This window comes from Phaenicophaeus curvirostris, chromosome 17 (genome assembly GCF_032191515.1).
Source record: "Phaenicophaeus curvirostris isolate KB17595 chromosome 17, BPBGC_Pcur_1.0, whole genome shotgun sequence".
NCBI lineage: Eukaryota > Metazoa > Chordata > Aves > Cuculiformes > Cuculidae > Phaenicophaeus > Phaenicophaeus curvirostris.
The window spans coordinates 4,319,565-4,345,519 of record NC_091408.1 but is presented as its reverse complement, the minus strand read 5'-3'; the positions used below and the strand labels follow the sequence as shown (position 1 = coordinate 4,345,519).

At 40.5% G+C, this 25,955-nt stretch overlaps 1 protein-coding gene across 2 annotated transcripts in view; it reads right to left on the bottom strand.

Annotated features, from left to right (window-relative positions):
- ATP2A2 (ATPase sarcoplasmic/endoplasmic reticulum Ca2+ transporting 2) overlaps window positions 1-21,129 on the bottom strand; it is a 43,561-nt gene extending 22,432 nt beyond the window's left edge. The window contains exons 1-5 of one of the 2 annotated variants that reach the window (XM_069871141.1): window positions 20,914-21,129; window positions 19,850-19,867; window positions 19,674-19,756; window positions 11,614-11,718; window positions 9,788-9,926 (exon numbers count right to left, since the gene is read on the bottom strand). In XM_069871141.1, the coding sequence (XP_069727242.1) occupies window positions 9,788-9,926; window positions 11,614-11,718; window positions 19,674-19,756; window positions 19,850-19,867; window positions 20,914-21,031 (463 nt within the window). In that variant the 5' untranslated portion in view covers window positions 21,032-21,129. Of the gene's footprint in view, window positions 1-9,787; window positions 9,927-11,613; window positions 11,719-19,673; window positions 19,793-19,849; window positions 19,868-20,913 lie in introns of those variants that run through there. The other variant, XM_069871140.1, reaches the window with a different exon arrangement.
- Window positions 21,130-25,955: the final 4,826 nt, after the last annotated feature.

Here is a 25,955-nt window from a genome sequence, read left to right as displayed (position 1 = left end):
TTATTTGAGAGATTTCTAACTAAGCACACTATTGCCTCAATCAACCAGAAAAATTACTTTCCAGTAACTGTTCAGATGATTCAGATTATTAACAGTTTATTACTGCTTTTATGGTTTGCATTACTCCAATCTTCTGAGTATCCAGTATACTTGGGCAATTTAGATTTGCTTTCAAGATCTCTTTACCCCTATCCCACTTCAAAGAAATGAGAGAGACCAATTTCAGAGTACCTATTTATGAACAACCAAAACCTGAACCTAAGATAAACCAAGTCTCCTGTCCAGAACAACTGGTCATGGAAAGTCTCCTTGTTGTTTTCTCTATGCCGAAAGCCAGTCCTCTGCTCTCCAAGGATGAGAATGCTATCCACACTTATTTACTTAGAAACTAAATGAAGTTGTATTTTCCATTTCTTTGGCACCAATTTTGAGAATAATGTGCTTCCGTACATCTGCTCTTTTAATGTTATACTTTGAATACTGCCAGATGTTTCAGAATTGGAAGTTCATTTCAGATCATACCTTAGCTTTATTTTTCAGTAATGCTACTCTTAAACACACAATCCACATCCCAGTTAAAATTTTCACAAACTCTATGCTATGTTGATCTTGTCATATATATTTCTACTTTGCAGAAGACAAAATTGGAGGAAAAAAAACCAAGCGTTTGAAATGCTGAGGCAGCAGACAGTAAAAGTTAACAGCACACTCCTAACAACAGCAGAGATTAATGAAACCAGTTGCTAGCTGTGTGGCCAGCTTAGCTCCAGCCTATCACCTCTGAATTTATTCTCCCACCTTCGTTCTTACCTAGCTTTTCCTAGTTTTTACGGAAAGAACTAAAAGCCCACCATTTTGTGACTACTGCAAATAAATGGCTGAATGCAAATTAACTTGCTAAAGCATATTAATGAGTCGCTTTTCTGACTCACATGGGGTGGGGGGGGACTCTACATTCTGCATGTCAATTTTGCCAATGAATGCATATAATCAAACATTCCTAACAAATGCTTGCAGTGCTAAATTACAAGTGTCAGCTTCCTTTTTATTTTAAAATAATGCAAAAAAGTAAAGAAGGAAGAATAACTGGTTAAAAAGAGCCAGTCTTCTCAGTAGATGGACTCTGTGTCCCTGCAGTAAAATTAAAAAAAGCTGCAATTCCTGCAGGAACTGCTTATGCAACTAATAGCAACAATGCACGTTAACAATAGCATGAAAAACTCCTAAGGCTGTGGCACCGCTGCAAACACACAACCACAAACACAGGAAAACTAGGGTATGAAATGCTGAAGCAGAGAATTAAGTGCTACTTCGCATGTTAAGTGAACTTACTTGCACCACCTGACTTTTCCTAAGGTCAAAGAAACTCCAACCATTAACAACAAAAAGATTACATAGTTTTGATTGTAAACTTAGATGTGTTTTTCTAAGCAGATGTATAGGAAGGGATCAAATAAATAGCCACAAATTCCCCTTTTTGTATCATTATAGCATGTGAAAACTAATTTAAGCCACGATGCCCTTGAGCAGCAAGAGAAAATAGCATTAGACAAACGGTGACCTAGGCCAAAAATGGCAAAACTATTCAATATGCTCTCCTGATGTCGTGGGGAGGTTTGTAAGCAGACATATAGTAGCAGCTGGTTTTCAGATAGCTCTGAACAACAGGCTGTGTGGTATAACGCCTGTCAACCCACATAAGCATTTTCAAAGTACTTAAAGCAGCTGGAAAACTACAGCCAGCTCAAATACGCTGCCATGTTTGACAACACCGTTAAAGACTTAATCATTCCATAACATACAAAAGCAGCTGTTGAAAAAAAAGAATCTTAAAGCATTCAAATTATTGGACAGAACATATGGCAAAGTCTACAAGTAATTTTCCAACCTAGTCCTTCTGAACAGCTCCGAGTAGTTCAAACTCAAACACAATGTTCACAAGACCCCTGCTCAAGTGGATCATTGATATTCAAGTACCAGTACTTCCATGAAAATTGCTAATATCATTACTAATCGCCTGATTCACCAGAACTGGTGTTAAATTACTGATACTGAAGCTTTCTAAGTTTATCTCAACAATTTAAGATAAGACACATTATTCACTCACCATCTCTGTTTGAGAAGGTATTAAAATATTTAAAGCATTTCCAAGAAGCAGGAAAGCTGTACATCAGGGCAGTTCTTTGCAAAATAATAGCTATGACACCAAGTCATTCATAGTCTTGAATATACTTTCATGGGCATAAACTGAATATCGATATGAAATCATCCTATGATTGATAGGAACCCAGAGGCAATCTAGAGAGCAGTCCAGTGCAGATCTCATCTACAAGTTTTTCCAATATACTTTAACACTGGGAAGAAATCAATTATTATCTGAGGCTTGAAATACAAGAAATCAGATGGTGAATATGTACTTGTGTTGCTCAGTACAGAGCTGCTACAGTCTAAGTGGATATAACCCCACAGTTTTATGCCTATAATAATAAGTCAGTTGCAGAAGTGTTCTCATCCATTATTTTAATCCAATTTCTAAATCCTAAATAGCCACTTGGTTTCTACAACAGCTCTGAAAAAAATCAAATAAGCTGCTTTCAAAACTGCCCAGAAACATGTTCTTAAAACATAGTTTAGCCAAATACTTAACTGATTAAAACTGCCCTTCTAACTATAAAACTGACCGCTTCTTAGAAGAGCAAAAGCAGGACTTAGTTCAAATCACTACAGCTTTGTTCACAGAATCCTTTTACTCATGCACAGAATACTATTTAAAAATTTTAACACTGAACTTCAGCACACAACAAAGGAATCTATTTACAGCTTCTACTCCTTGACAGGAACTGGAGGGGCATTCAGTTGTGATATGAATTTAAAAGTTCATGTGAAACATTTGAAACAAGCCATATGCCTTCACTGAAAATACAATGTAATATCTGAAAACGCTGGGTTCTTCAGCCACCTCTAAGTAACTACCAGTGTTGCCTTGCTAAGACTCCTACTAACCATACATAATGCTCTAGCCTTTCTTCTTAAGTTCACAGCTCCTCACATTTTATCTCCCTCCACCCAGTGCAGTGGTACAGGTTGATTTCCACTCCTGATATACAGTAATTTACATACATGTTTGATTTTAAGCACATTACAACCCTACTTATCAACAGAGCACATCAAGTACCACAGGCATGCATTTGCAGAAGTGATTGCAATTCCCCATGAACAGTTTTTAAAGGACGATGCAGCATGCAGACTGCCCTTATCCCATTTGCTTAGTTACCTTCAAAGAGAAGATTATTCAAGTCTCCAAAAGGACTTCAAATACAGAATATATTAAGCAATGTTAGTGCCAATTTAATATTTGGTGGTGACCACATCCTAGATTGAAATGATCAACTCATTATGTATTTCATCTGAGCACTGATATCTCTTTTACTTTACCAATTTCCAAGACAGCAATAATACTAAACATTTAGCTTCAGAATTCTGTCAGAACATGGTATGAGATGCTCACTGGGAGACCTCTACAGCCAAAATCCACTATTGCTGTGCTGAGGCTTGATCAGCCTGTGGTGTGAGCACCCCAGGAATATGTGCAGAAGTGACGGGGCACATCTTTTATGAACAATGAAGCTGAAGGGAAAATAAAACTATTAAAGTTGTGTACATTTCAGTCTTTGTCATGTTTGCTGGGGGACGGCAATAGTTACAACTTACACCTGAACAGAATGGACTGCTTCTAAATAGAAGTGTAGCTGTTGCAGGACAACTGGTTTTTATATTAAGCTTCCTTAGCACAAGCTCAGCTTAGCTCCTCTTCCCTCCATGCACACATAGTCTAGTCTTCCTATTGTGTTTGATTTCCTTAAACCAACAGAAACTTAATTTTTTCTTCCGTAATAACAGGTGTTAAGTATTTAACACTTCCTGTACAGGGTGTAATAAAGCGCTACCACAAGTCAGAAGCTCCACAAAGCAGGAGAATTATAAAGTTCATCTTCGTTTTCATACAAAGCCAAGAGTGTCAAATTGTCAAAATTAGAAGAGTGACTATGATATTTTAAGCCTGAGTTTCTACTTCAAACCAGTAAGATAGATTGACTTTCCAACAAAGATTCCAACAGCACCGGTCCGTTTTGTTTTAACCATTCTAGTAAAACAACATTTGCTTGAACTGCCAAGATGACAGAACAAGACATTTGAATACATTAATTCTTTGCATTTAGGATGCACGCTACAGACTATACAGCATTGATGGAATAGCTTTCTCTATCATGTGCTGTTCTACATCCTAGACAGATGGAAAACATCCATGGAGCTTACCATGCAGAGAATACAGAAGAATAATTATCCTAAGAACTGTTAGAGGGAGAAGCTAGAAAAATTTCCAACAAAACTTAAACACATTGCTTTCTTATCAAAGAAAAACAGAAAGACAGAACAAGCTTAGCTTTCTGGGACCAAAATATTTTAAGGTCAGAACTGAGGGTTATTGAGAAAAATTGATACAGTGAGTTCAACAGTATGTTAAGACTTCAATTATTCCTATTTTATTTCTTCTCATTCTGTAAAAAAACCTACTAAAGTGCCAGTGTCACTGTATCTGAAGAGGGCACCAGAATATTAAATAAGATGTGCCAATGGACAGGTGCCCTGCCTGTAGGTCTGCATTTATTTCTAATCCAAATTTGTCTAACTTCAGCTTTTAATCAGTGAAACTATTTATATGACTGTCTTCTACATTGAGAACTCCTGAGATTAACCTATAAAAATATCTAATATTAGAAAGCATGAAGTGGGTTTTGCCAGATCAGGTAGAGAACAACGATGTCGTCACACCCAAGCAGAAGTCCTGTTCTCAAGTTAGGCTGTATTTGGGTAACACAAAAATAAACAGTAAGAATTCTGCAAGGTGCAGCATAACTCAAAGTGTAGGTTTTCTTTAGCCTTAAAAATACCTGCTTTACACGGTGATATGGTATTAACAGAAGATTATCTTGATGTCCAAGCACTTTTTTGACTACTATATGCACTCATTAAGACCCTGCTGCAGTATCTGTTCTAATCAAGAGTACAGGACATCTGATGTGTTCCGAATTCAAACAATTACACCAGAATCAGTGTCATTATTTTTACTTAACAGCTTGGCAACTCTGGAAGAAAATGCTCCAAGAACTTGGAAAAAAAAAACGAGACGTGTTTTATAAGTTTTCAAATGTGTGTTGAAAGTGTCAAAAGTTTACACTGTGCCCTGACTTGAACCTCACTTAATTCCAGACTCCACTGGAGTATGGAATGGAGTTTGGACTGCATCTGGTTAACTCAAAGGTACCTCTGATGTGTTAAGTTTGACAGCCAAAATGCTCACTGAAGCCCACAGATGCCTTAGGAAGAGTCTTAAAGTGCTTTGCAGTTAGAATTAAAAGCCTCGCAAAGTAGTCCTTGCATACTTTATGCCAGGTAGAAACTTAAAACTAAGTCTTATGGAATACACACTAATTTAATAGCCAACAGCTTCCAGGAACTCTGTGTATTTTTAAGCTGTTGAGTACTTAGAGATAATAACAGATGACAGAGCCATCATTCAGCACTTTAGGGAAAAGAGGAACCACTGTGCCTCCAGTCTGGTCGCTTACAGATTGCAACAAGCGAACCTTCATTTATTAAATTACAGAAAGTCAGATATGCTGTATGGTGTATCTAAAATAGAAAATTTTAGACAGGAAAACACAATGGAAGTGAACAAAGCTCATTTCTGTTCCCAAATGTGCTTCTTTGAAAAGAAATTATGTGCAACCATTTTTTTCTGACTGGAATTCATACAAAACTTTTAAGAACTAAAGCCATGCTGTTTCAAGTTTATCTTTAAAATTACTTAAGCCAAGGCTAACAAAAACTCAACTCAAACAAGACATCTTTAATCTATTAAGATATCCACTAGCTAAAAGTTTAGAGTGCATCCTCCAATAAAAAAAAATTAAGCTTCTATAGCAGCTCGATAATCCATTTTAAGACAGGCAAACTGGAAAGCCATGAGAACAGCATCTAGACTTTTTGAGTTCATCAATTTTAAAAAACAGTGTAGCTTAGTAACCCTCACACACTAGAGTTTTGAGAACTATGCCTACTAGAGGTCTACAAGCACATTTAAGATATCCATCCCAAACCTGCAACACCAACTTCATCTCAAATTGCTCCTGATGATTGTACGGTATCTTTTCTACCATGTCTGCTTAAGTGGACATGGAAGAAAGTCTTCCCAACATACACAGTTATGAAATTTATGTCTGCACAGTCTCAGAACAAACATGGACTCCATGCAAAATTTTAGTGTGGCATTTATGTTGAATTTGTTAGCTACAAGGGGTAAGGACCAGTAATTGCTCATCAAGTGATCTGTAGTATCTGTATCCACACTGATCCCCAAGAGACACGTAAGACAGTAGGATATCTACCACTTGAGGCATAATCTAATTCAGGTTACTCCATATTTACCGCAAGGTGACAATGCAGACCTGCAGTTTCCCCCCCATTACTTCAAGTCAAATAAACCAGCACCCTTTTCCTCTGTTGAAACATTAATTAAAGGAAATATTTTCCAGTAGCTTTGTTTTAGAAGGCCACAAGACAGAATGAATAGTCTATATAATGAATGCAACCAAACTCTACAAACAGTCCAAGAAGCCAGAATAAATAAGTAACAGTATGAACCATTATTGCACTGTCTTTGAGTTACGCTAAGCCAACCTGGTTATCTTTAATGGGTTCAAAACTACTGAAAATAATGAATTATTTTGGAAATGGTTTGATGCTACATATTTTCAGGGACGTTTTGCAAGGTAAAGAGAAAAATATTCTTCCCCAGTTCCCGCGGCCTGTAATACCAATCTACCAATTCCTACAACAGAGCTATCTCTGTCAGTCACATATAGGTGCTTCAAATTAACAAAGCTGTTATAGCATTAAATACTCCTATTTTGTAATGGAAGACCTGCACAAAGTTGTTCAAAATTAGGTATCAGCATAGGAGAGAAACCTATCACCTGGTTATTTATGCCACTCAATTGAAAGATATTTGCCTGGACACACAAATGTCATTGGCACTTTGCCTAGAATTCCATATCCAGATATGTATCCCAGTATGAAGTGCTCTGTCACTTCCCTACATGGGCATCTTTTTGCAAACACCGTGTCAAAGGCCATCGCAGTACTCCTACACTTGAGGCACAGGCATGCACACAGTCTCTCTCACCTCCAGGTCTTGACACTAATGCTGGTACACAGCGTATTGCTCTCCTCTACTTGCTCAGCAGCTTTTCAGAGTTTGATTAAAATTAAAATTTCATCTGTCTATTCACAAGTTAGAATTTACTGTTTCAGTATCAGCATTCATATGACACTGAAGCATTTATTTCTGTAGTAAACATTCACACAACTTACACTTAGTTACCTTTACTTGAAGCTGCAGCTGATTGAATTTGCCGATATAAGAAATACCTGATAAGCGCTTAAGACCAGCTTGAGACTGTTTGACCCACCAGCATTGAGTATTTTAACCAGCCTGCGCTTCTACAGTCAGTCAGCAAGCTAGACCACTCATCTTAAAGGACAGTCATACAAGCTGGATAATTTATTTCTCTACATGAGAATACTAGTTTACAAGTTTGTGCAATTTAAAAAAAGAAATGAATCATTTCTACATGTGTTGGACTATTACTGTTCTACAAGCAGATTTTAAAATAATGCAATAGCAACCCTATGAAAAACAGGATATCGTATTTATAAAGACAGCCCAGTGTTACAGGTCAGAGGTTTATTTGCAATTCATTTCTTTCCTTCAGATGCAGGCCTTTTAAAGAGATGTCTCAAGGCAAAAGTAACTGATTTTATTGATACTGACAATATACAGCAAGGTAAGCAAAATCTCACACATGCCCAAGGTGTTTCACATACAGAAAAAGACAGAGCTGAAGCTGTAAGATGAAAATGTAATCTCTACCTCTTCTAAAAAAAGCAAAGAATCAAGCAGAACGTTTTCTGTGTTCTAGACACCCAGAAAAGCAGCAAAATCCAGAATTTTTTCTTAGTGAGATATCCCAAATCAGTACAAAGTACACAGTCAACTTGCAATTCTACCAATGCGGCTTTAAAGTATCAAGACACAAAACCCCAGTGTATTCCCACAATACAGACTACTGCAGAAACTAACATTCTACTGCTGACATTTAAAAACAGGATAAAGATTTGGACTAGACGTGTACTGCAGTATCTGTAATTTATCCAGTTTTATTTGCCTCAAAAGGGTGCAGGAAAAGGGCAGCTGCTGAAACAAAACCCCACTGCAGAACTCAGATTTGTCTGCACAGGGCAGTAACAGTGAGGCAAAACACCAGAGCAAGTGACAAGGTTTCATAATTCACCCTTTAATTCAGTTATCAGCACTTTGTACTTGTTCTTCAACAGATGCTAAGAGGAAACTAGCTTCAGCCTTCACGAGATTCACACTCTGAATTACCCAAGCCAGGGCTGCTGTAGCTGAATCATCCTATGCACAAAACGGAGGCTGAAAACAGCACTCAGCAAATGTTAAAGTTTCTCAAGGAATGAAAGCTGGGCGGACAGCCAACATCAACTTCATTTGGAGTGCATACTCTCTCTGCCTGCTAATTAAAATAGGAGGCTAGTCAAATTTAAGGGTATATATTTATCTCCTCCTGAGACCGCTACCACTTCTAAAAGCAAAGTGACACCAGTGGGAAAAAAAAAAAAAGCCTGATGTACACCCTAAATGGTTCCCAATGGAACAATCACTCAGTCAACAGTTGATAATGACCTACAAAATATGAGTATGTAATTACTCCTGACACTTTACAAGAACCACCTAGTTTTATCTGGGAAGGAATTGGAAGCATTAGAGTCACTAACAAGTCTGATTTGGAGAAAAAGTTATTGGTCTGGCATTATCATAAAAATGAAGGAGTTAGAGATGTAAGTATGCGATACTTCTATTTTTGCACTCCTTCCAAATAAAGATTCACCTTCTAAGGCAAATCTAAGTGAATACAAAGCTTGATGCAGAAGTCCAATCTTAAGGCAAGACAGTATTTCAAATGCTTACATCAGATAAACAAGAAGCTCTGCTTTGTCTAGTTGTCTCCATTTGTGGTCTCCTAAACATGAATACGCAAAAGATGCACTAAAGAACTATGAGAGATGAGAAAACAATGATGTCACATGCCAGTCATACTTGCTGAGAAGACAGAGGACAACATTTGTAATGAGAAGTTGAAAGGCACTGCTGATGCAAGCTCGAGAGTTGGGAAAAACCTTCAGATGAAATTAGCTTTCCTTAGATAAAGGACAGTGAGACTTGGGGGGTGGGGGGGGGTGGGGGAGAAAAATCTCTGCATTTCAGAACTAAGGAAACTGGACACATTTAAAAGCAAGGAAAAAGAGTATTTTGTGTTAGAAAACAGACAAGTTATCAAGACACTCTGAAACCATGTACATTCTAGAGTCATGATAAGTGTTAAAAAACTGTACTCCAATTAAGATTCTTTGCTTTTAGACCTACCAATTAAACTAAGTGGCAATTTGAAAAACAATTCCCACAGTGTAAATGCACATTTAAGGTAATTACAGATGAACAGAAGCAAGACTGCTCATAACTGAAGCATATACTTAGATGCCTTTGAAAACTCCCCCCAGGGTCTCAAACCATTAAGACAAGGCCCCCACAACAATTTTACAGTAATATGCTAATAAACGCATGTACTATATAAACGAGCCTTACCTGCCACTTCTACAATATCTCCTGGGACAATGTCTCTTGCTTTAATCCTCTGTACACTTTTTCGGTCTTGTCGATATACTTTACCCATTTCTGGTTCATATTCTTTAAGAGCTTCAATAGCATTTTCAGCATTTCTTTCCTAAAAGACAGCAAAATTGTATAATTTTAAAAGTTCTCAAGGAAAAATATATATGTCAGATCTGATTTTTCAGATGTACTAATATATGATTACTATTGACTCAGCTAAACTACATTTATTCATACAAAAAATTATGTATCCCTCCCCTTATGAGGTTACTGACTGAAAATCATTACAACATAGTTCAGCTCTTAGTGGGCATTTAGATCCTAGAAGTCGCTTATTCAAAGTCCACAGCATTTCCCATCAACAATATCCACTGTATCACATTATTTGGAGGCCGAAGAGTTCTGTGTTACATTTGGATGCTTTTTTGACATAAGAAAGCACCAAGTAAGTTATGGCTCGTGGATATAGTCTTGTCTCAGCTGTACCTTACCCACCAGAGCTCAGACTAGAGTGGACTAGCGCTACTGAATTTCACAGAAAACAAGGGTTAAGACACAACAAAGGTCAAACAGCGTATTATGAACTTAATTTCAGCAAGCCGAGTCATACTAAATTGGAAATAAAACAGAGACTAGAAACTTCCACAAAGTCTCCAACCATTTACAAACTCAGATGAACCCCAAGCATGACAACCTTTTTATTTCCATTAACTCTAGCACAATAGCTTTCCCATCTCAAGTGCAGTTCTCCCAGCTAAGCAGTACCAGAGATTGCTATCAACACTGTGATGCCATCTAGATAAAGGACAACGTAAGAAACCAGCAGCTTATCGCTACTCCTTCTCTAGCTCTTGGAGGAGTAAGTTATTTTCCATTTTCCAATCTACTGACAAGGCCAAACATCGTATAGTCCTGATTATTATAGATAATAGTAAGGGTGTACGTAGTTTTTGGAATGTGTGTGCTTCAAAAATACATCAGTCTTTCCAGATAACAAAACTTCCTCCTGCATATGTCAAAGCAGAAATCTAATCCACAGAAATTGACAGGATGAGGTTCTGAGTACTTCCACAGAACAGTGCAGCTCAGAACCAGCATTACCAAAGCTGCCTTGATGGATCAACGTTTACATGGCACAGCTCAGTGCCAGACAATGCAGAGATACCAGCGCAGAACGAGAAAGCTGTAATTACTAGCCTCATATTCCAACAGGTAAGTTAATTCTGCTCCTCAGCACAATAATGCTCATCTTACTCATGTGTGGATGAGGGTATATAAAACTACAGAAGAAAATTCCAAAACTATACAGACAGCTTTACATTTCTTACTTAAAATTACTACATGCAGAATTCTAATTCCAATTTCAAAGGAAAAGATTAATTCTTGCAGAATTGCTTTATGAAGATTTGAATAGAAAAATTACACTTAAAGAGATGCTATTGTCCCTTGACTGACATTACCTCTTCCCTCCACATCAGCTCTAGCAGTCAAGGAGAAACTGATATTGCTAAAAACAGACTTAATTCTGGCCTGCCTAGTTCAGATGTTCACCAGCATGTGGCCAGACACACCAATGGGCTCTTTGCCCTTTTGGCAATACTTCTGAAGCTTTCGTTTTACCTTTAAATAAACACTTTCTGTCCTGAAGTTTTATGGTATGTTGACTCTCAGGAATCTAAAGTTAACAATGGTTTACTTGCATTGCATAAAGCACCTGACACTACACTGTGCAGTCCTTCCTCTTAAACCAAAAATCCCCAAAACATTTGCAATCTGACATTGTAAAAGCATGTGCATACCTGCCACACTCCCACAATTGCATTGGCTACTAATATAAGTAAGATTACAAAAGGCTCTACAAACGCTGTGATTGTTTCTTCACCTTCTTCAAACCAGGCCAGGACCTGCAAGAAAAACATAATTATTTAAATTGCTGATTTACACAGACACCTCGCAAATTTAAGACCCAGTAAGTTTCAGCTTGAGGTTCAACTGCATAGACTTGAGCAGTTTTTTAAACCCCTCAGTCTTCCAAGGTGTAGGTTTGTAGCTCATGAATGAGTTGGCAATATGCAATGGAAACAGAAAATCTTTACTGAACTAGTACAAAGTTCACTTCCAAGGCTGCTGCTCTTTTAAAGGAGCAAGCTATTTATTTGGGAAACATATTGCTACTTTTGCTTTGCAAATGAAAGCAAAAGTTGTGACAACATCTATGACAGTGAAAAGTTACAAAAAACTTTTCCTTACTTTGAGGATGCAGACAAATTAGCCTGACTACCTAGAACACGAAAACTTTGCCAGAATTTGAATTTTAACCAAGTTAATTGTTCTTTACCAATCACTTAGACACAAATGAAAATAGCTTTATAAGGTTTTGGTGGGTAGATATGAAAAATAAACAATATTTAAATACAAATAGATGCTTCAATAAGGCATTAAGTGAATCATGTAGTTACATCTGTAGTTGAATTCTGAGCCAAGTAGCTGATAAAATTCAAATTAAAACCGGATTTTTAGAAGTAAATCAACTTGAGAACTTGCATAAAAGGTTCCATTTAGATTTTAATTAATTTGCTTCAGAAACACACTCTAGTTTTAGGCTTCTGCCATTCACTTGACTCAAATGGGTAAATGTCAGGGCCTGTGCAGAGTTCTGTAGTTGCTGAAGTCACACTAACGTGACCAGAGAGGAAGAGCTCTTTTGTCAACATGTTGAGCAACAGGAAGCCTGGAAAGTGACAGTAAATAGGAACAACGTGTTGAGATAATTAGGGCTGGTAGTCAGGCAACAGCACTCTGAATCACTAGAAGACTGCAGCGAGCAAACCGTTATTAAAGCAAGCGCCACAATTCCACCAACATGCTGCTCAGAGCTATTGCTCAATTGTGAAACACTCCAGGATGTTAAAAGGAAGGAGCAGCAGCATGAAAGCCTCAAGCAGAAATCAGACTGTCAAGCAAAGCCAATGTAACAACAAATTTTTATTACAAAAGGACAAACTTACAAGATCCAAGTTACAATTAATAAGACCAAAACCTTCCAACTGGTAACGCAACATTTTGAGGGTCTGTGTAAGCCCTCCGGGGAACAGATTTAGTCAGGAACTCCTAAGCTGTGCTGTAGGTCTGCTCCCACACCACTCATCTCCAACCTCTAGTAACAACTTTTGCCTCTTGACCAGCCAGGGCAGTCGTACTGTCTACGCTGTAGCCTTCACTCCATGCATTACCCCTCACACCATGGACAGCTTTTACTCTGCACAGCACTGCAGCCTCCAGAGCAGCTACAGAAATGGCTAATGGTACATTTGCAGGTTTTTCAGCATATACAAGACTACATGCTGCCATCAGAAAAGCTGCTCAGTATCTGTTTCTTCCCTGTGTTTATTGGAATTCTGTAGAGCCCATCTTGCTTCCAACAAAGCAAGTAAATTCACTCATTTTATGATGTTATGAACAGAGCAGGTACCTACAAGGTTAAATGGAATAAAACACCTGCTTTACACAATGCTAAATCATCATCTTTTCAGATTGAAGACCATATGTATTATAAAATAATGCTGAAAAAGCCTGCAACTTTAAGAGGTAAGGAAACCAGCTACAAGGACAGCAAGATCCAAGTATGTCAAGGACAACCAATATTAAGTTTTCAAGGGATTTTTTCCTTCAATAAGCTGCTCTTTTAAAAAGAACAGATGAATTCAGATTAGAAATTGACAGTACAGATCTGAAGGTTTAGGTCTTCACTGTTGGATTTTTTTTTTTGCAAAATGACCTATGACCAGATTTAAAATGAGGTATCTCAATCCTAGAAGCCAGAAACACATATTTCTTCCCAAAAAGCGTTCACACAATTACTAACAGTGGAACAATCTAAGCCTTAATTCTAGAATATTCATTTCTATGAGTAAATATAGACATATAAATAACAGAATACTTTGTGATTTCTTGGCTTTGTTGTAAGAGATTACAGCTATATTAACACCCCATTAGGACACTTGTGATACACAACACATTGCTGTAACGGATCTGGTTTATTATTTCACAGTAGCCTGAAGTAAAAACAAAACCACATTTAAAACCAAAGAGAAACTAGAACAAGGAATACAAATATTTAACTAGGCGTTTTTAGTAACAACACATCATATGCTGAAGCCTGGTAGAGACCAGACAATTCTTGTCCCAGGCATTGAATCCTTGTCAATAAGTTTCCACTAGCACACTTTGAAGACCCTGGAGAGGTTTACAATGCGAGATCTTTTATCTGTCTACTACTCAAAAGGGCCCCACCATATTTCTGCCCTAATCACTTTAAGACTCACATGCAGAACAGCTTAATTTCCAGGTCATCGATCTTCAATGTACTGTTCAGGCAGTATGGTCAATAAGTAAAGTTACCACGTATTTAAGAAGCTTAAAAGAGCAGGGAAAAATGAGTTAGATAATTGCTCAAGAGAAACGCAAGTCTGAAGATATAAGGGAAATTAATAGCAAGACATAAAAGTCCTATATCAACAGCCGACGTAAGCAGCTTGAAGGACAGCTTTTATTCAGTGTATTTGCTTTAGGGCTGCTAGAGCTATGGCTTGCAGAAGCCTATTCTCATCAAATCCTAATGGAGTGAACCTGCAGGACACTAAGCCAAAAAATACACAGTGACAGGCAAAGAGTACTTGGTTTTCATGGTTATTTGTAAAAAGGGGGCAGAGGTACAACGCAGAAGTCAGCGAGCAATGAAGTGACTACTGATGAAAACAGCTAGAACAGAAGCGTCCCTTCAGTTTTTTGCAGTTCTACAAGTTCAATATCCCTGTATTGTCAGGTAAGTTAGAGCCAAGTCGTCTCAGGTCACTATTTATCATTAGGTAACAAAACCAGAATTAGAGTAAAGAATGGAAGTTTCAAGAGTGAATTCTGTTGCCCAGCAGGCTGTACCCACTTATCACTAACAGAGGAAAAGTAAACAGTTTGTTAGCAACCTAACAAGGTTTTTTGTTTGTTTTTCATTTTGACAATGGAAGCTTAGAAGCAAGCTGGGAGAGAGCAAGAGCTCATCCTAAGAAAAAGAATCCCTGGCGTAATTAAAGCAGGTCATGTCTAACTATGGACTGCTTTTAAGAGACCCTTCTTCTCACAAGATACTGTGAATTAAGATTTAATATATTTCCGATAGAGTACTACCTACTGCTCAGAAAGCAGTATATTTAGTGATATTTCTTTTCAATATGAATTAGTTTAAAATTAAGCAGATGCAAACTATTCTAGTAGTCCTGATGTTTTGTTCCATGTGAGTTCACTGAATACCACCGAATACTGCACAAAAAACCTCCCAGGTTTAGTTCCATTATTCGTAGATTGTTTTTATTTACTACCCAAGGAGGGAAGGCACACAGATACCAAAACAGATCCTGACCAGTACGAAATGAAGACTTTTACTGGGTTATTGGATAGTAAGCAACTATCAGATATACTACTCTATATTTCTGAAAATAAACACATCCCTGTGTTTAATGTAGCAATACTGAAAAAAAAAATAAATAAAAAAGCACCCACAGTCTAGTTGCTACAAAGTAAATTGGAATCAGGAGTACTTCTCAAAGCTTTATCACCCTCACCCATCAGCTGCATCTCGGGTGCTACTGATTTTAGCTAAAAAACGTGCCAGTGTAACTTTCTACAGCAATCCTTATCTTGTGCCACATGCTCACTACCTACCTTATCAGGTAGCTTTTGGGGTGATTTCCAGGCAAAGCCTGCAACATTTTTACTGGCGCAACTTACTTCCTTGAAGAGTACCTTTGCTCACAGTTTAACACAGATTAGGTCATACTCATGCTAATTTGCAGGCCATATTCATGTCTGGACTAAATCACAAGATCTTGTTTTAATCTAAACATGGATATCCGCTATTAGAAACCATTCTGAGAACATTCACTTCTAACTCAGAATTAGAATCAAAGAAATAATTGGTAGGGAATGCTCTTAGAATGCTGTATTACTACTTAAGTTTGGTACAGTTGACAGTTTATGCTGCATCTTACAGAAGAAAATCCACTGCAAGTACAATACAAAGATAAGATTGCATGGTTAAGCATACACCACTGTTTAAACTACATACAATTTACCAAAGAATTATTCTACATCAGATGAATAGTCAACATCTTGCAACTCGTCTAAGTCATTTATACAGCAAAGAAAGCTGTTCTTTTATGTAAATACTGTAGATCTGAGCACATGCTACACAAGAGGCAAGAATTAAAAGCCATAGTTCATGGAAAATTAAACATCTGCTTAACTTGTGCATAGAAAGTCAGGCCATGAAGGCTCTTCAACTGCTGAAACACACTCTACAGGTTTATTTCTACATAGGCTTCACAGATTCATCAGAACACTGAGACAAGGTCCAAACCTATGCACAGATATACTTACTAACCATCAGAAATTATTTATATTGTTTCTTTTCAAAAGGCATACTTTAAGGCAAATAAAAATATGAAGGAAAAAATGGTGCAAGAATTCAAGCTGTTACTAACTAGGTACATCTGTAACAGTCCTGACTTGGAATGTGGGGCACAGTATCTACAACCAAACACGCAGCATATGACCCCTACAATCAGCCAGGGTGACACAGATTCAGCTGTTAGTCTGATTTATTTTACTGACACGTACCTGACGGGCTGCGGGAGCAGAGGACACAAAAGGCACTTTGAAGACAGAGTTTACATCATATGTAAAAGGGTAAGTTTCTGCACAAAAATCTAATGCAGTTCTCAATGCTAAAGATGGCCGTTTCTGTGCAGTCAGAATAGTAAGAATCTAATATGATTTATGATCACAATACAATCACCAGGAAAGCTTCCACAACACAAATCAATAATCTACATGCCTCAAGACCCTCTCTCACAACTGAATCTTCAACATTTTCCTTTTTAAATTGCCAATGTTCAGCTGGTGAAGAGCACTGCTACATTCACTGCTCTAACAGCATCTATGCCCTTCCTGACAGCAAACATCACAAATCTGCTGCTGCGAGCACTAGGTACATACTCCATTCAATTGTCAGAAAACAAATTCCAATTAGAGAAAGTTTGTTTTGGTTTGGGGTTTGTTGGTTTTTTGTTTGGTTGGGTTTTTTTAAAAGGAGTTGATACAATATATTCATGTGCAATTCAACACTCGGTCCCCCAAGCAGGAATTCAAAAATCTGGGGGCTCTGGTGGTTATTTGTTATGCCCTTGGTAAGACAATATCCCCTGTCTTCCAAAGGAAACTACCTATTTAAGCATCTTGAAGCAAATTCCCTTTTGGACATACACCAGGCATAGAAGCCTACAGTGGCGTTATCCAACGTTACTTCTGCTGGTAAGCTATACAATGTCCTACTTTCCACACAAGTGCTACAGTTTACAGTCCATCAAACAACAAATCATAGTAAAAAGCAGTCACTGAAAAGAGAATCAGCGCTTCACCAAGTTCCACAGAATGATTCCGTGGGACCCGACACTGCTCCCAGGAAAGCCTGAAGTCTTGACTCATTAAAGAGCAGCTTTCAACAGTATTACTCAACCTCAGGACACAATGCAAATTTAACTGACTCCATTTTAAGTCTAATTATCCATTTCAAGATCTCTAAGGTACTGGGAGTTTTCCATGCCTTGAAACAGCACAAATGGAAAAACTGAATTTAAGGTTTGTAAAAAATAGCGTAATAAACACACCGAAGTTAAGCTCTAGCAATAAGTTGTTCTATTGGAAGAATGACTTAGCATAATTTGTGATCTCAGCCTTATGTATAATCCAGTTTCTAAAGTAATATTTTCAAGTCTTCTCATAGAGCAATTAATGTTCACAAGTTTAACAAAGCTACATGCTCTATTCAAATGTTTCCAGGAACACCAGAATTTAGATGATGTTAGTGACACCAATTTTTGCAGCAATACGGTCTATATCAACACACTCAGTAACTCTTTACAGCTACTACATAAGTCTCTAGTACACTTTCACATTAAAAAAGCATTAAAACCTAAGAAAAACAAATGATGAACTTCTGAGCAAGAAAAGAACCCAGAAACAAACACAAAGAGGAATTGTTCTCAAAGCACCAAAATTAAAGTACCAAAACCCCAAACTCTACTTTTTTCTTTTACATTTCATCAAAAAGATAACATTTTTACTACTAACACACACAACTATTAAATAGGAGACAGAAAAGGCAATGCGCTAGCCCAAGGTCATATACCCAGTTGCACAAAGCAGACAACCAATCTATCCCACACTCCATTAGACTACAGTCTCCTCTTAATTACACAGAAAAATTAGGCATAGCAAAAAAAGAAACTGAATTCAGTTAGTAATCGAGTTTTCAAAGAGCGTCTGGCAGTGTACGTTCTATGACCTCTGTCAGTCTGGGATCATACCTCATGCCTACTCACATTCAGCAATGCAAGGTTAAAGTTTGGTGAATTTGATTTTTCACTTTCTTGATTATAATAGAAACAAATAATATACTGCAGCATGAAAGGTTAACAAACTTCTATACTGTCAGTTATTTCAGGAGATGAGAGAAACACCTCAGACTTTTCAGGAACAAAAATGTATCTCCTACTCACTTCCTGGGTGGGGAAAATGGGAAAGAAGAACGAAAAAATGCTTTCAAACAACTTGCGTTTAAAATTTTCTATAGCCAGTCTGATTTCCTCCCCAAGAAACAGAAGAGTAAGGAAGGTACATATGTCTCCATGGTCAAGATCCATGCTACCAATGATTGCTCATACCAAAACCCAAAGCACTCTGAAAGGAGTCAGCATGGGGAGAGCTGAAGCCTCTCTTGGTGGAGCATCAGGAGCACAGCGTGCACTGCAGCAGCCACAGCAGGGCAACCCTTCCCCCACCAAAAAGAACAGCTTCCGAGTACATTCTCCTCTGCCCATCCTAATTAGCCTGCCCTTAGCTAAAGAGTCACCACAATTTCCACTCCCCCCAAGAGCTGCAGCAGTTTTTTTTTCCAGTTAATTACAACTCCAGGGCAAAGTCTACTATAAACTTGTACTTCTACCTAAACAATTCAATACTCTGACACTTTTGTATCTGTTGTCCAGCTCCCCAAGATACAGCCTTCATCTCCTTCTACACTTAGCCTTCAGTTTTCCCAGCGAACGCATACCCTTTATTCATTATGTAAAAAGATCACCTAAACACACTTTTAAAAAAAGTTAAGTTAAAAGTGCTCTTGTTCTTCTAACCCTGAATGCAAAGCAAGATGTCCATTTAACGTCTAGATTATCCAAAGGTCAGTTACCAAATTTGGTCACCAATGGTGCCATCACAGCCGTCATCATTCTTGTCACTGTCAAATGCAACAACTGTCACCTTGCTATTATCAGGAAGGGAAGGCAACTGGAATATCCGCCATGTAAATTCTATTTACAGTCTGCATTGCATCCAAAAATGTCTTCCAATGATTGTACATTGGGCTTGATAACGATTAACTCAAAGGCAAGAAGAATGCCCAGTTAAACGCTTACTTACTCAAGGTTAGCTTTCAAAGCCAACAAAAGCATTGGGAAATCCCAACTCAAAAAAGCAAACTGGGTTGAATAAGGAGCACTAAAATACCTGCCTAGTGTAGTTCCATGCTTATGACTCATGCAATGAGATTCCCTGAAATTTTGTTTTCTAGCATGCAAAAGGCTCTTCGCAAGGCAATTAATTTAAGAGATAGCAATTTACTTCACATCTTATACTTCTATCTTTTGAGAAAGAGAATAACTGCAGTATGTGCAGTTCCTACACATTGGAACATGTTAATTCTACCATACAAGAGCCTATAAAATAAGAAAAAAAAAATCATACTTACAAAAGATATGCAAGCTGCCAGCAACAAAATTCTAACTAGTAAGTCTTCAAATTGTTCAATCACAAGCTCAAGTAAGGTTTTTCCTGCAATATGTAACAAAGCCATTTAGTTATGAACATTAAAATAATGATCAATTATCAGCAAGAATTAGCAAAAGATTTCATCAACATGCTTACCTTCCTCAGCCGGTAACTCTGTTGGTTGAAGATTTTTCCAGGAAGCATGTCAAAGAAAAGAAATCATTGAAGAAACACATTAGAGCATTATAAGACATCTGCTAGATATTATTCCTGAATTGTATGCTCAACTGGGTTGGATTGGACACACATACTGAAAGCCCCATTAAGGTGACTTTTTTCATTACAGCATCCAAGTAGGCCCAGTAGTTTTGCATTTCAAGACACACAGAGGTTAGCCAGAATGTGCTAAGGGTTATAATTCAGCCAAGTCATCACTCCAGGCAGCACTGGGACTTCTGCTGTTGCTGCACACAAAGGGTCAAAGGCTCAAAATCCTTTTCGAACGCATTCTGACAAAGGTTCTCCTCCGTCACTTAAAAACCAGCAAACTCGATTCAAAATATTTCAAATTCTTTCCTCCATTTTAAGGACATTTTCTCATTTTTGTTCTCCCGTCAAGCAGATTTAAGAATTGAAGAGAGAGAAAAGCGGTGTTAAAGCAAAAAAAAAATAAAAATAAAAATCCTAACGTATAATCTGACAGCTTTTCATTTTTACACAATGGCCTGAGAGTTCAAAAGGGACCAGGAAAACCAAGCAATAAGGATTTTTTTATCCTTATGCGCTGCATTCTGTGCCCCGGCTCGAGAGAGAATGTAAAATAAGGGGCAGGAAAACACTGAAAAGCAGGGGGGAAAAAAAATGAAGGTCAAGACACACGAAAAAAAAAACAAACCACAAGAGCTTCGTTTCAGAATAGAACGTTTCCCACCGTTAAGGTGAAAGGAAACGGAGGTGACATCCTCCTTCCCAAAGCTGCCCTGCGAGCCCGGGCTATGAAAGAAACCCACGAGGTGGAGTTCGAGTCAGCCATCTTCTCTCCCTCGCTCCTATTCCGGGTCCTGCAAGAGATGCCGGCTCTGCAAACGCACACATCAGGCCTGGAAAGAGGGCCCCGAGAAGGATGAGCGAGGAAGAGCGAGGGAGGGGAAGAGGGAGGAGGGGGAGAAGAGGACGAGTGCCAGGGCAGCATCCCCCGCGGCGGGGGCTGCTTCACCTACCGTTGGAGCCCCATTTCTCCTTCAGCTTCTTGACTTGCTCCAGGCTGAGCCCGGTGCTTTCGTTGACGCCGAAATAAGCCAAAACTTCCTCCACAGTCTTTGTGTGCGCGTTCTCCATGGTTGGGGGCAAGGGAGCAGCAAATGGTGCCTCGCCTTCTTCTTCCTCCTCCTCTTCTTCAGCTGCGGCGGCGAGCCCCTTCCTCAGCCCTTTTCCTCCTCCTCCTCAGCTGCGGCGGCGAGCCCCTTCCTCAGCCCTTTTCCTCCTCAGGAGCACCAAGCCCCTTCCTCCTCTTCCTCAGCCTTCTTTCTCCTCCTCAGGAGAGCCAAGCCCCTTCCTCAGCCTCTTCCTCCTCCTCTTCAGCCCCTTCCTCCTCCTCCTCAGGAGCGCCAAGCCCCTTCCTCCTCCTCCTCCTCAGCCCCTCGCTCTCGCCCCCGGTGCCCTCACTACAGCCCCCCCCGCCCACCTCAGCCTCAGGAAGGAATAGATCAAAAATTCCGACAAAAACCGAAAAGAAGACAATAATCCCCCGCCCTCCTCCCACCCCACCCGCCTGCCGAGGGAGCCGGGCCGCCTCTCCGGCGGGGACTGAGCTGAGGAGAGGGAGGAGGCGCGGAGCCGCGTCCCGGTTCGCCTGCGAGGGCTCGGAGGAGCAGCGAGAGAGCGGCTCAGGCCTCGGGGGGCGGGGGGCGTGGAAAGAGGAAAAAACCCCGCAGAACTGCCTCGCCAGCGAAGGGTAAGGAATCGCCCTTCCTTTCTCCGCAGCAGCAGCCTCGGGCTCGCCCGCTGCGCTCCCGCTCGCTCCGGTCGCGGCGGCTCTAATGTCACTTATGGGAGCCGGGCGGCCCGGGCCGCTCTCGCCGCCGCGGCATGTGGACGCCGCTCATTGGCGGGAAGCGCGGCTCGGGGGCGGGGCCTCCTCACCCTCCTCCTCGCGGCCCCGCCCAGCGCTGAGGCGGCGGCGGCGCCTTGCGCAGCGCGCTCGCTGCTGCTCCGCCCGCCCGCGCGCTCGGAGGAGGCGGAGGCGGGTGATGCGGCTCCTCGCGCGGCGGCGGCGGCGCTTCCGCTGCGCCGTGGGAGAGGCGCGCAGGTGGGGTGGGAGCTAGTCCGCCCCCCCACCCCCCCCTCCTTCTCCTCCCACCCCCAAACCCTCAACCCTGCCCTGGAGTGAACCGGCGCGGCCGCGCGCTGTCCCGGCCTCAACCCGCGCCCTGGGGTGGGGGCAGCGCGCGCCTGAGGTGGGGGGCGGCGTGAGGGAAGCCTCATCCAGGCAAAGGGCGAGTGTGGGGCTGCCCCATCTCTGTCGTGACAGGATTCTCATCCCCTCAAAGGGTGAGTGTGGGGCTGCCCCATCTCTGTCGTGACAGGATTCTCATCCCCTCAGAGGGTGAGTGTGGGGCTGCCCCATCTCTGTCGTGAGGGAATTCTCACCCCCTCAGAGGGTGAGTGTGGGGCTGCCCCATCTCTGTCGCGACAGGATTCTCATCCCCTCAGAGGGTGAGTGTGGGGCTGCCCCATCTCTGTCGCAACAGGATTCTCATCCCCTCAGAGGGTGAGTGTGCGGCTGCCCCATCTCTGTCGTGACAGGATTCTCATCCCCTCAGAGGGTGAGTGTGGGGCTGCCCCATCTCTGTCGTGAGGGAATTCTCATCCCCTCAGAGGGTGAGTGTGGGGCTGCCCCGTCTCTGTCGTGACAGGATTCTCACCCCCTCAGAGGATGAGTGTGGGGCTGCCCCGTCTCTGTCGTGACAGGATTCTCATCCCCTCAGAGGGCGAGTGTGGGGCTGCCCCATCTCTGTCGTGACAGGATTCTCACCCCCTCAGAGGGTGAGTATGGGGCTGTCCCATGTTTGTTATGACAGGATTCTCATCCCCTCGAAGGGTGAGTGTGGGGCTGCCCCATCTGTCATGACAGGAGCTTCATCCAGCCATGAGTGCACCAGAGGTGACAGAAGTGAGGGCTGAGCGCCTCCACACTAGGATTGAAGGGCTTCGTTCCCCAGAGGTGCTGCCCTGGCTCTGACGAAGCCTGTGCTGACACCAAACAGCGTCTTGCACAACTTCCCGAATTCCCGTTGCAGCCGTCGCACGCTGCCCCGCCAGCATAACAGTGACACGCACACTCAGCCCTGGCTTGCACAGAGATAACGTAAGGGGTATAAACTGTACAGTGTGATTGCAGCAGCGGGTGTGGTGTGAGATACCAGCTTTCCTCAGCACAGTATCTTGATAACTGATAGAAGCTTGCAAACCAAGATAGAACACAGAAAACTGATTTAGCCATCCCACCCAGTAATGCGCAGGAACTTCAGTGAATGCAATAGAGGTCACCAGCCGACGTTAATGACACCCTGCAATACATACCCAACATATAGAAAGCAATTCAGTACATGATAGAAGTACCTTCCCTCAAAAACTCTTGGAGCCAAGGGACAATCTTGTGTTTACGTGTGGAAACATAAAAGCCGATCGCTACACGTGTGCAGGCTTACATAAATGCAGATCCTACATACAATCTGCATATTCATCACTGTTATAAACCACCCACAGTACCACGCTATGAGAAACTATGTCTGATCTGGAAAGAAAATACCTTAGTCTTACCTCTGTATTACCAAAAGGAGTAAGGAGAGGGAACAGCAAATATAAAATACGATGTTCTAGGGTATGTGTGGCCCTGTATCTTTTCTAGCAAAAGTACAACAGCCCTGAAAGAGATCTCTCCGTAATTAGCCATTGTCCAGATCTGGTTAATTTGACAGCATGTCTACACTTGGCAGGGCAGTTCTGAATAAAAATTTGTGACTTAGATCTGATGACCAAGTTCAGGTATGGGAATGGCTTATTCTGTGTCCTGCCTATATTAATTTTATGTTGCTTATCAGCAGGATTAATCAGCATAGCCAAATGTTACTTGAATACAGTTATGTTGATTCTCATACCATTCTCACCGTGCATGTGTAGAGACTTACCCTAACTTAGAGAAGTAAAGTATGTCAACAGGACAGTTTTATAAGGTTTATATGATTTACTGTATGTTTCTTACCCAGTTTTAATACCTTTCTTGATATAGTATGAACACGCGATCCCATCATCCCCAAAACACAACTGAAATCACAAGGTGCACGTGCATTGAAATTAATGCTCTCACAAAACAATATGTCTTTGAAAATATGCACTTGATGTCAACAAAACCGCCGATGGGTCCCTGTCACAAGCCCGCCTAACCCACATGGCAGGTGGAAATGCTGCTAGGAAAGTGAGCAGAGTTTGCATTCTAGCAAATACTGGGGAACTCCTGGCATTCTCTGGGATCCACTAGTTCTGCTACAGTTTGACAATTCCACTTCCATTGTGGACTTGATTCTTCCCCTTTGTTTTCCACCGTTTGAACATAGATGCTATCTAATATCTAGACAGAATCTGCAAGCACAGTCCTCTGTTCTTGTTTCTGTCCTGTGTTCTGTTATGGATCAGTGAATTCTGAGAAAAAAAAGACTGACTTAAGGACTCTTCTACATGTCTTTGTTTTCCAGAAAACAAAAAGCTCTGCATTTCTTTCATGGTTGCTTCCCTATCTTTCCACAGATGTGCAAGACCAATGCTAGCTGACCAGTGAGGATTTCTTTGCAGTTGATACCCTCCAAATCAGTAAAGATTTTCTGACAGTTGCACATTTGAGAAAGATTTGCAGATCTGATGCTTGGTCTAGACAGCATAGCGCAGAATGATCTACAAATACCCATGGAGATACTGCAGCAGAAGCAGTACCTGCTAAATTTGGCATCACTTGATATCATACAAATTTAGAATTGTGAATTGAAATTGGGGTTATTTCCCATTGCTGTACAAGGATTCATAAAGTTTCCTATGAGATTTGTCTTGTCTCTTAAAGGAGATGGTTATCTTGAGATCAGAATGATGGCACCTTGACTCTGCCTTAAGTGGTGTGAGCCCGTGAAAGCTTCCAGGTGATAAATACTTCCAGCAGGTGCAGAGAGCTTTACATTCTTCATCTTTAATGAAAAAAAATAAACCAATTAATTTTGCTGAATGAAGCTGCGGTTTGTTTTTAGAGAGAAACCCCTTAGAGCAGTACCGTGGAAACCAACATGACAAAATGGGCCAGCTATGGCCTTGATGAAATTCTGGTCACATAATGGAAGTACACCATTCATACATTTGTCCTAATATCTTTTTCTCCCAGTAATAAATTAGAAGAAGCAGCCAACACATCAGGCAGCAGCATTAAAATGGTTCCTGTAATGCTTACTAATTGAAGTAAATGGGAACTTGGCCTGGGAGAGGACTGCAGGATGCTTTCCTTCAAATTGCAATAACATTAAGTCACCCTTGTTGCTGCAAAGCAGATTCACAGTAGTGTTACTGGTCATAATGTGAAATCTCTCTTGCTGTACACAAAAACATATGTTTTGTAGCTCAATTTTCAAAGAAGAATAATAGTTTTTACTGGAGCTAAACACAGCACAGAAGGGCACTACGCTCCATGCCAATTTGTTGAGCCAATACACCTGAATGCTGATCTGCAATAGCCTTCCTGTTTCAGGCCTGGATCTCTTTCAGTGCCATGGACAAAGTTATACTGTTCTGCTTAACTGTGCCAAATTATGTCACGATTTTTGCAGACTGGCTAATTGCCTAATGTGGCTTAGGTTGAGACCACCAAACTCATTGCTATTATTACCCCAGCCAAATACAAGTCTTCATGAGTGACAAATGGGGGCATTGTTCCCTCATCCTATGATACTATTCTATTCTTCTTAAATTACGATCATTAAAATTTTTCAGCCACTTGAAATCTACAAAGACATATTAAAATACAGCAAACGTGCTGTATCAAAGTGGAAAGGTTTTAAAACTGCAGTTCTGTCGTAGGATAATGCAGTTTAAATATAGTAACTGTTTTTTCCAGTCAGCTTGCTCTTTGATTTCATGGTATTATGTCAAGGGTTTTTTTTCCCCTCTCTCCCTTTAAGAGGCTTATAGGTTAAACAGCAAAATGTGAAAAAATACTGAGATGAAA